Raw genomic sequence first — 10,578 nt, 5'->3', positions numbered from 1 at the left:
TTGACATGAAGGAAACTTTTTATTGGAATATTACATTTGCAGTAACATGTAAATATTGTTGTGATGATAAAATAGGATCAAAGTGACTTTTGCATGCGTTGTGTTTTGAACAGTGACATGATTGTTTGGGGGCGTGGCCAAATGATGTCACACAATGAGTGTGTGAGGGTGTGTGTTCACAGCCAGCGCACTAGCACCTGGTCGCCGTCGTCAATGGCGTAGAAGAGCAAGGTCTGCAGGTCGCTGTCCATGACAAACTCTCTGTCGGCCACCTGAAAGAACATTTTCACCTGGTCATGTGACGTCCACCAGCTGGTAGCACCTTAGCACCTTAGCACCTTGGCGCTGGTGTAGCTGAGCCTCAGGTCAGCCGCAGGAACCTTTATCAGTCTTGAAAGGAGACCTTTGACCTTCTGGACCTCCATGGAGGCTGCAGCACACAACATGGCTCCATTGGTATGGTTGCCTAGCAACACGCTGGCTGACCTTACACCTTTACCTGGAAGCTTCTTTTCCACGGGCCGCTTGTCACCATCAACAAACACGAAGGTGATCTCTGCAAAGAAACACATTACATCAGTAATAGATTACATCTTTACTTTTTAATTTTCCTGAAGGAACTCTCCTGAAGGAACCAATAAAGTACTATCTTTCTATCTATCTATCATACTAGCAGCAATAATAAATTACATCTTAACTCACATACCAGCAGCAGTAATTGATTACATATTTACTCACATACTAGCAGCAGTAATGGATTACATCTCTCCCGTCCAAAGGCAAAACCCAGTAACTCAATGTTGGTCAAAACTGAGCTGATAATAATTTTGGAGTTACTAGGTGATATGCTTTACATTAGTGTATGCGATATTGTAATTTGTTCCGTAAGTAAGCTGTTACGCGCATGGCAGGACCTAGCAACTACCACATAACTGCGTAGATACAACAGAAAAACCTAGTATCTCAAGGGTATCTCTAGAAGTTACTAGGGAGATCTTTACTCACGATCTAGCAGCAGTAATAGATTACATCTTTACTCATACTAGCAGCAGAAATAGATTACATCTTTATTCACATACTAGCAGTAATAGATTACACCTTTACTCGTATACTAGCAGCAGTAATAGATTACATCCTTATTCACATACTGGCAGCAGTATTAGATTGCATCTTTACTCACATACTAGCAGCAGTAATAGATTACATCCGTATTCACATACTAGCAGCAGTAATAGATTACATCCTTATTCCCATACTAGCAGCAGTATTAGATTGCATATTTACTCAAATACTAGCAGCAGTAATATATTACATCTTTACTCACATACCAGCAGCAGTAATGGATTACATCTTTACTCATACTAGCAGCAGTAATAGATTACATCTTTATTCACATACTAGCAGCAGTAATAGATTGCATCTTTACTCATATACTTGCAGGAGTAATAAGAGTACATATTAACTCACACTATCAACTGTAATAGTTTACATATTTACTCACATACTGTCATCAGTAACACATTACTTAGGTTACTAGTAGCAGTAATGGATTACTACAGCTTCAGTAAGTTACTGTCAGCAGTGATAGACTACTTAAGTTAATAGCAAGAGTAATTAGTTACTAGATATTCAGTAAGATCTAGAAGTAGTAATAGATTATTACACATTTAGTAAGTTACTATCAGCAGTGATAAAATACCACTTAGTAAGAGCCTCACAGCAATAATTGATTACTAAAGCTACTCGCAGCAGTAATGGTTTACTACATATTCAGTAATTTACTATCAGCAGTAATGCATTACTAAAGTTACTAGCAGTAGTAATGTAATGCTAAATATTCAGTAAGTAACAAGCAGTAGTAATGTATTACTTGAGTTACTAACAGTAGTAATATAATGCCACATATTCAATAGGTAAGTAGCAGCAGTAATTGATTACTTGAGTTACTAGCAGCAGTAATTACAACAGATTTAGTAAGATATTGGCAGCGGTAATAACTCACTAAAGTTACTAGCAGCAGTAAAATACTACATATTTAGTAAGTTAAGCATATATGTATATATTTATATATATATTTATTTATTTTTTCCAGGAGTAACTCTCCTGAAGGAATCAATAAATTACTATCTAGTTACTAGCAGGAGTAACAGATAACTAAAGTTACTAGCAGTAGTAAAGTACATATTTTGCAAGTTACTAAGTTAGTAGCAGGAGTAACAGATTAATAAATTACTAGCAGTAGTAATAAATTGCGGCATATTCAGTAAGTTACTAGCAGCAATAGTTAACTACTAAAGTTACTAGCAGCAGTAATAGATTACTTAAGTTACATGCAGCAGTAATAGATTACCTAAATTACATGCAGCATTAATAGATTGCTACACATTCAGTAAGTAACTTGCAGCAGTAATAGATTACATAAGTTACATGCAGCAGTAATTGATTACTGAAGTTACACACAGCAGTAATGGTTACTGAAGTTACATACAGCAGTAATAGATCACTACATATTCAGTAAGTTACTAGCAGCAGTAATAGATTACTTACATTACATGTAGCAGTAATGGATTACTTAAATTACACGCAGCAGTAATACATTACTACATTTTCAGTAAGTTACTAGCAGCAGTAATAGATTACTTACATTACATGCAACAGTAATAAATTACTCAAGTTACACGCAATAATAGATTACCACATATTTAGTACGGTACTAGCAGCAGTAATAGATTACTTGCATTATATATAGCAGTAATGGATTACACAAGTTACATGCAGCAGTCATACATTACTGAAGTTACACGCAGCAGTAATAGATTACTACATATTCAGTAAGTTACACGCAGCAGTAATAGATTACTACATATTCAATGAGTTAGCAGTACCAGTAACAGATACTTAAGTTATGGGTGCAGGCCAATCAGAGGAGAGACAGCAGAGAGTGGCGGGACTTACTTAAAAGCTGATTCTTAAGTGCGAATGGTTGTCGCTTCTTCACTTCGCCTTCTTCAGGAGCGCCGTACTCTGTTAGCGACACCACTTTACTGGAACAATCTTTACAGTTATTGGTGATGGCAGGGGAAGTGGGCGGGGCTTACTGTCAATCAAGCTCAGGTAACGAGGATGCCGACATGCGAACTGCTCACTGAGCTGACTCCGCCCCCTCACCTGCAGCCACTCCTCGCCAAACATCTTCAGGTAGTCGTACTCCGCCCCCCTCCTCTCCTGAGGGTGGATCTGTCCCATAACCATGACAACCCATGAGCCCGCGCACGCGCACACACACACACACACACACACACACACCTTGCAATTGTTGAGGACCTCCAGACGTCCGAGTTTGGCGATGAAGATCTGATTGGCAGTCTCAGGCTTTCGGTCGCTGCTGACCAGCGGGTTGCCGCGGCAACAGAGTTGCACCAAGGCGGGCAACTTGGCCAGCTCGTCAATCACGTGCCACTGGCGACACAACGGCACAGCTTTTATTGTGAAGTAAGGAGCAGGCACTTCCTGCCAGGGGGAAGCTGACCTCACTAATGTCGTTGCGGCTCAAGTTGAGGTTCTCTAGCGCCGCAAACATGGCCGTCTGACCTCCTGCGGGACAAAGACGTCAAGCGCGCGTCAAGTGCACGTGAAGAACACGCCTCACGTGAGCCGTACCCGCGGCGGCGTCGTGGAAGTGAAGCTGGGAGAGTCCGGTGTCAGCCATGTTTAACTGCTCCAGTCTGCACAGAAGAGAGGCAGCTGCAGCGTACATGTCGGCCACACGGGGCGCTGTCTTTCCTTCACGCACCTGGGCAGGAAGGCCAGGCTAAGCAGGCTGTCCTGGTCCACAGGGTTCTTGGACAGGTTGAGACATTTCAGCTGCTGAAGGACGCCCTCGGGCCTGCGGGAAGTCACAAATGTCCGCCGTTAGCTAGGCCCCGCCCACTCGACCTCCAGGTCTGGCGGCGAGCGTCACCTGTGCAGCTCCGTGATGTTGTTGTCCTCCACGATGAGCTCCTCCAGCTGCGGCCACATGGGGGCGCACTGCAGGATCTGAGCAGATCCAAGGTTTTACGCGCCGCTGAGCTAATCGTGCTAACACGCACCTGAGTCCAGGTGAGCTCGCAGCCGATGAGGGTGAGGACTCTGAGGTTGCAGAAGGCCCGGCAGTGGGCCGCGGGGTCAGAGGGCAAACGCAATCTGTTGCAACTACAGAAAAGGGGGGGCTGCAGTTAGTAGGTCAGAGGTCAACAGGAAGTGAGGGGCGTGGCCTCCTACCTGAGCTGGAGAGCCTCCAGGTGCTCCAGCTGGCGACTGATGGCGACCACGTCCTCCCAGCAGCACAGCAGAGACGCGCTCAGGTCAAGCCAGCGCACGTCTGAGCGCCGAGTCAAAGGTCCAACACGGACGCCGGGGGTGACTTTCACAATAAAAGCCTCCAACTAAAAAGATACTGGGGGTTGTTTCCCGGATGTCACCGTCCGCTCCAGGCCCGTTCACCTCGCAGCCTGTAAGGAGGACCGTTTCAAGACTTTCCAAGCTGACACACACACACACACACACACACACACACACACACACACACGTCATAAAAGCACTAAGCTGGTCCGTCCAATCAGCTTTGAACGTGCTTGCACGCAAAACACCTGCGCTCTTTGAAGGCCGCCCACTCCAAAGTTTTGGAGGAGATGGAGATTTCCTCGCCGAGCACGGCCTCGGGGTCGACGTGGTAGACGCGCCGCACCGCCGCCGGGTAGTCCGAGCCGAAGCTGGCCTTCGCCGGACGCACGAAGGACCCTCCTTTGGGGTGCCTGACAGGAAGTGAGAGCGTTGACGTGCGTGGAGCGCCTGACTGGGAACGGCGTGGTGGGAATACCTGCATGTGAAGTACTGGACTCCGTCGTGGCGCCCGTCGTGTTTCCCTCGTACGGGGTCATCCCACTCCACACCCAGCCACAAGCCTCAAACACGCAGCAGCATAAGAAGTCTTATTGAATAACATACTATAGTTTGATGACTGTTGGCCTCCATGACGTCATAGAATACCTGCAGTGGGCGGGACCTCGCCCACAAAGCGGACTGTGGCCCTCTCCCCCTTACACGACACTCGCCGACCCACGGCGTCTTCCGGTACCTCTGGTTCCGTCGTATCCGCTGCCATTATTCTGGTGTCAGGAAAATGATTTGAAAGTTGATTTATTTGAGTCAACGATGACAGGACATTATTATTATTATTATTGTAACCTATTTTTATGGACTTGCCTCTTTGTGATGTTAAATTCCTGTTATAAACTGTTGTACAGTTTATGTCTTGAGCTCTTATTTTGAAGGCGCTCAGAGCGGAAGTGGTGACACGTTGTGGTGGGAGTTTTTGAAAACCAACAAAATAAAGTGGTTGTCGTGTAAAACTGGAGACTTTATACACTATAGGCGACATTTATAAACCCTCGGTTACATTGGTGGCAGCGGTGGGATCAAAGTCCCGCAAAAGAAAGACATCTAATTATCGTAAAGTTCGGAGAATCAGCTAGCTTCATCTGAGTTAGCCATAGCTAGCATCGGCGGACCTTCGTCTTGTCAGAAAGCACAAAGACTTATTTCATCTTTCTGCTGTCTTCTGATTAATGTGGAATAAAGGCGAGGACCCGCTGGACTATAACTACAGAGAACAAGGTGGAAAAGGTATTTTGCCAACAATGTAAAGATCAAAACTTCGCTCCATCGCAACGTGTCACCACTTCTTGGCGCCTTCAAAATAAGAGCTCAAGGCATATACTATATAACAGCTTATAACAGGAACTTAAAGGCCTACTGAAATTAGATTTTCTTATTTAAACGGGGATAGCAGGTCCATTCTATGTGTCATTCTTGTTCATTTCGCGATACTGACATATTTTTACTGAAAGGATTTAGTAGAGAACATCGACGATAAAGTCCGCAACTTTTGGTGCTGATAAAAAAGCCTTGCCTGTACCGGAAGTAGCAGACGATGTGCCCGTGACGTCACGGGTCGTGGAGCTCCTCACATCTGAACATTGTTTACAATCATGGCCACCAGCAGCGAGAGCGATTCGGACCGAGAAAGCGACGATTTCCCCATTAATTTGAGCGAGGATGAACGATTCGTGGATGAGGACAGTTTGAGTGAAGGACTAAAAAAAAAAAAAAAAAGACTATACAGTGGGAGCGATTCAGATGTTAAGACAAATTTACTAGGTTAATTCAGGAAAATCCCTTATCTGCTTATTGTGTTACTAGTGTTTTAGTGAGATTATATGGTCGTACCTGTACAACCTGAGGGTCGGCCCCGCATCTTTCTTCAGCACCAGTCGACAGATATTGGCGAAGCCCCTCTCTGCCCTTCGCAAAGGACCCTCTTCAAAACACGATCTTTCGAAATGATGGCTGCATAATACACTGTACTTTGTGTGTGTGGTCCAATCCAACCGTGTTCGCTTGACCGCTCTGTTCCAAAGTAAAGCTTCACCGTCATCTTTTGGGAATGTAAACAATGAAACACCGGCTGTGTTTGTGTTGCTGAAGGCGGCCGCAATACACCGCTTCCCACCTACAGCTTTTTTCTTTGACGTCTCCATTATTCATTGAACAAATTGCAAAAGATTCAGCAACACAGATGTCCATAATACTGTGGAATTATGCGATGAAAAGAGACGACTTATAGCTGTGAACGGTGCTGGAACAAAATGTCCTCTACAATGCGTGACGTCACGCGCAAGCGTCATCATACCGCGACATTTTAGCATGACACTTCCGCGCAAAATTTAAAATTTCAATTTAGTAAACTAAACCGGCTGGATTTTTCAGGAGACTCCCGAAATTCAGCGCCTTTCCCAAAAACTTCCTGGGACAAATTTTCTCCCGAAAATCTCCCGGAGCTGGAGGCCACGCCCCCAACATTGAGTTAGACCTGACTCAATGTTGTGACCCTCTTAAACAGGACAATACTGCCATCTACTGTACATAGAATAGAATGTAAATATATTCTACATTTGTTCTGAAGACCACAGTAAAGAGACGTAACTTCATCACGTCGCCTGGTTATTGACTCCAACCCAATATATTACACCGTCGACGAGCAAAATGAAGAAATACGCTTGCAAGTTCCAGAACGACTGGAAACAAGAATTTCAGTTTATCCAGGAGAGTTCGAAGGGGAAGGGGTATGTTGCCTGTAAATTTTGTAGAACAGACTTCTCCGTTGAACACAGCGGCCGAACAGATATATTCAGCCATGAACGGTCAGCGAAGCACAAAGCGTCCGCAGCGCAGCATTATTCACAACCCAGTATTATGGCCCACCTCGCAAAATGGAGACCCGATGGTGTAACTTATGCTGAGACAAAGATGGCTATGCTGATAGCTGGAAGCAACATCCCGTTCTCCTTTGCGGATGTCTACAACAAATCCGTGAAGGATATGTTCCGGATTCGGAGATCGCTCGCCAATACGCAAATGGCAGAACAAAGGTTACTCAAATAGTGAAAGGTAAGTGTTTTTTTTGTTTTTTTAGTAACCAGCAAGCACAGTACAGTTAGTAGAACAACTGTGTTTTTATTACTGTGTATTTGATAGGTGCCGTCGGAAATTCAACTTTTAGTTATATATATATATATATATATATATATATATATATATATATATATATATATATATATATAATAAAATAAGTATATATAGCTACAATTCATGAAAAATATATGAAATACTCGAGTTGGTGAATTATACGCCACCCCTCTTAACCCCCCCCCCCCCCCCCCAGAAATAGGTTGGCAAGTATGTCGGTAGTAGTGGGTTTCAGTAGGCCTTTAACATCACAAAGAGGCAAGTCCATAAAAATAGGTTACATAATTATTATTATTATTATGGGATGCTGGCGGGCATGAATGTTAACACAAGAAGCTAAGTCGTGTAGCTTTGTCCTCTTGTGTGTATTTTACTTATAGTATATATTTGTTCCATGAATTGATGAAGGTGGACCCCGACTTAAACATTTTGAAAAAGTTATTGGGGTGTTACCATTTAGTGGTCAATTGTATGGAATATTGTTGTAAGCACAATACCAATGACGCGCAATTTGCAAAATGTGCAACCGCATTTTGCAAATTTAATGTCAAATCAAATCAAATCAAATCAAATGTTTATTGGATTCATCACTATACAGCAGGCTAAGGGAACCTGTGGCTCTTTTGATGACTGCATCTGGCTCTCAGATAAATCTTAGCTGACATTGCTTCACACGATAAGTAATTAATAATTCCGCTGGTAATCACGATGTTGAAAATAACGTTCAAATTATAAAACATTCTCATGCATTTTAGTCCAACCATCCGTTTTCTATCGCACCTGTCCAAGGTCTCGCATTAATGGTAAGAAGTGTTATATTTATTATTGGTTAACTTTAGAATAAAAATGTTATTAAAAAGAATACCTGACTTATTATAATCTAAAAATGTTGGTCTTACTTAAAAATGCACGCATTTAGTTGTATTCAGTCTTAAAAAAATATTATATGGCTCTCACGGAAATACATTTTGAAATATTTGGCTTTCATGGCTCTCTCAGCCAAAAAGGTTCCCGAGCCCTGCTAAACATTGTACATCCACGACTAAACTACTACCAAGTGTGGATTCAGGCCGGGTGGCCTATTTCAAGTTCCAGGTAACCCTACATTATTAGATTTGATTAATAGTAAACCAAGTTGTGGTCTTAGTTTACTCAGTAGTTCTGTCGCGGATGTACACTTCATAGTGAAGAATCCAATTAACATTTGATTTGATTTGATTTGACATTACATTTGCAAATTGCGCACCATTGGTATTGTGCTCACAACAAATATGAACTGTACTGTACAATCTACTAATGCAGGGGTAGGGAACCTATGGCTCTAGAGCCAGATGTGGCTCTTTTGATGACTGCATCTGGCTCTCTGATAAATCTGACCTGACGTTGCTTGACACGATAAGTAATGAATAATTCCACTTGTAATCACAGTGTTAAAAATATTGTTAAAATTATAAAACATTCTCATGCATTTTTAATCCATCCATCCGTTTTCTACCGCACCTGTTCAAGAAGTTGCGTTAATGGTAAGAAGTTATTTATTTATTATTGGTTAGTGTGGGGCTTGCCCTCCTGGGGGTTCTTCAGACCCCCAAGCACCGACATGAGAGCCTGTTTCAGGGTTACAATATTGTTTTATTTTTCAATAGGTCTCTCAGTTGTTTTCCAGCAATTGTATTTCCAGCCCCAACCCAGTCTCTCCTCCTGGCTGCTGCTTATAACAGAGCGACAGGTGATTAGATAACAAGGCCCAGGTGGGCCATCTACGCACCTGTCGCTGCAGGCCCGCAGGCCACACCCCCTCCACAGTTAGCTTCAGAATAACAATGTTATTACAAAGAATAAGAGACCTGTTATACTCTAGAAATGTTGGTCTTACTTAAAAATGTACGTGTTTGGTTGTGTTCAGTGGTAAAAAAAATAATTATATGGCTCTTACGGAAATGTATTTTAAAATATTTGGCTTTTGGGCTCTCTCGGCCAAAAAGGTTCCCGACCCCTGTACTAATGCAAGCTTCAATCGATCAATTGGATTCGACACACGATCATTTCAACTCCGCACAGCAAACTAAACACTCGTAGCACAAGTAAAAGTAGAAATACACTTAAATGGTGTTTTTGACCGCATAATATAATATCCTAAATACAAGTACAATGATGTTACCTTTGAGCGTTGACGAACGAGAGAAGCGATGCTAGCGAACAGACATCGCGCCCTAAAAACAACCGGAAATGAATTTTTTACATGATGCACATATTCTTACAAAATACAAACTATTTTAATTTCAGGTTTATGTCATTCCCAGCGATGTATTGCATTTACATAAAACACGCGTGTGAATGCTTTGGAACATTCACACAATTAAGTGTAATATTAATCTGAAAATATGTGACGTGTGTAGATTAGCCGTCAAATATAGATGAAGGTTGTTGATAGTTTAGGTTGATTGGCAAACTCGGTGTCGGTCGGACACATTTGACAGAAACACTTGATTTAACAAGGACACGTGAAACATTATAGGGTTGACGAAGCAGAAATAAACCTAAATGTTGTTTTAACCACATTTCAACTCCAAACTGTAAAAGTCATAGCCCAAATAAAGAGCAATCATGTTACCTTTGAGGGTTGCAGAACGAGGGAAGCGATGCTCGCTAGCAGACATCACGCCTCTAAAACACCGGAAACGATTTTTTTAGATGATGCACATATTTTTACTAACATCATTTGATTACGTTTTCATATATATAGTATGTCATTCAAATTTGTTATCATATTTATGTAAATAAATGTAATATTGATATGAATACATGCAAACTGTTACAGTACCTGTCAAATATAGACGAAAGTTTTGAATGTTTACGTTGACCAGCAAACGTGTTTCCGATCGGACACAATTGACAGAAGGAATTCATTTAACAGGAAGACGTGTACGCTTTCAAACCATTAGATTTTATGAAGAAATTACCCTAAATGTTTTAACTTTACAACACCAACATTTATAACCCATTGCA

At 42.3% G+C, this 10,578-nt stretch overlaps 1 protein-coding gene across 2 annotated transcripts; it reads right to left on the bottom strand.

Annotated features, from left to right (window-relative positions):
• On the bottom strand, positions 1-10,494 carry tbce (tubulin folding cofactor E). 2 transcript variants are annotated; one of them, XM_061880742.1, is made up of 19 exons: positions 10,394-10,494; positions 10,184-10,236; positions 9,731-9,782; positions 5,032-5,150; positions 4,862-4,946; positions 4,632-4,796; positions 4,440-4,525; positions 4,264-4,363; positions 4,092-4,194; positions 3,962-4,038; positions 3,794-3,886; positions 3,661-3,725; positions 3,530-3,594; positions 3,307-3,459; positions 3,099-3,237; positions 2,956-3,024; positions 500-556; positions 339-430; positions 1-272 (listed from the first exon to the last, which is right to left on the bottom strand). In XM_061880742.1, exons 1-19 carry the CDS (start codon positions 10,477-10,479, stop codon positions 177-179), a joined length of 1,755 nt encoding a protein of 584 aa, XP_061736726.1. In that variant the 5' UTR covers positions 10,480-10,494; the 3' UTR covers positions 1-176. The 2 variants fall into 2 exon arrangements, with proteins under 2 accessions (XP_061736726.1, XP_061736727.1); XM_061880743.1 differs by lacking the exon at positions 9,731-9,782 and having other exon boundaries at positions 10,394-10,469.
• Positions 10,495-10,578: the final 84 nt, after the last annotated feature.

Source organism: Nerophis ophidion, linkage group LG20 (assembly GCF_033978795.1).
Source record: "Nerophis ophidion isolate RoL-2023_Sa linkage group LG20, RoL_Noph_v1.0, whole genome shotgun sequence".
Taxonomy (NCBI): domain Eukaryota; kingdom Metazoa; phylum Chordata; class Actinopteri; order Syngnathiformes; family Syngnathidae; genus Nerophis; species Nerophis ophidion.
Note: the sequence above shows the minus strand (reverse complement) of the source record. Positions and strands in the feature narration are given on the sequence as shown.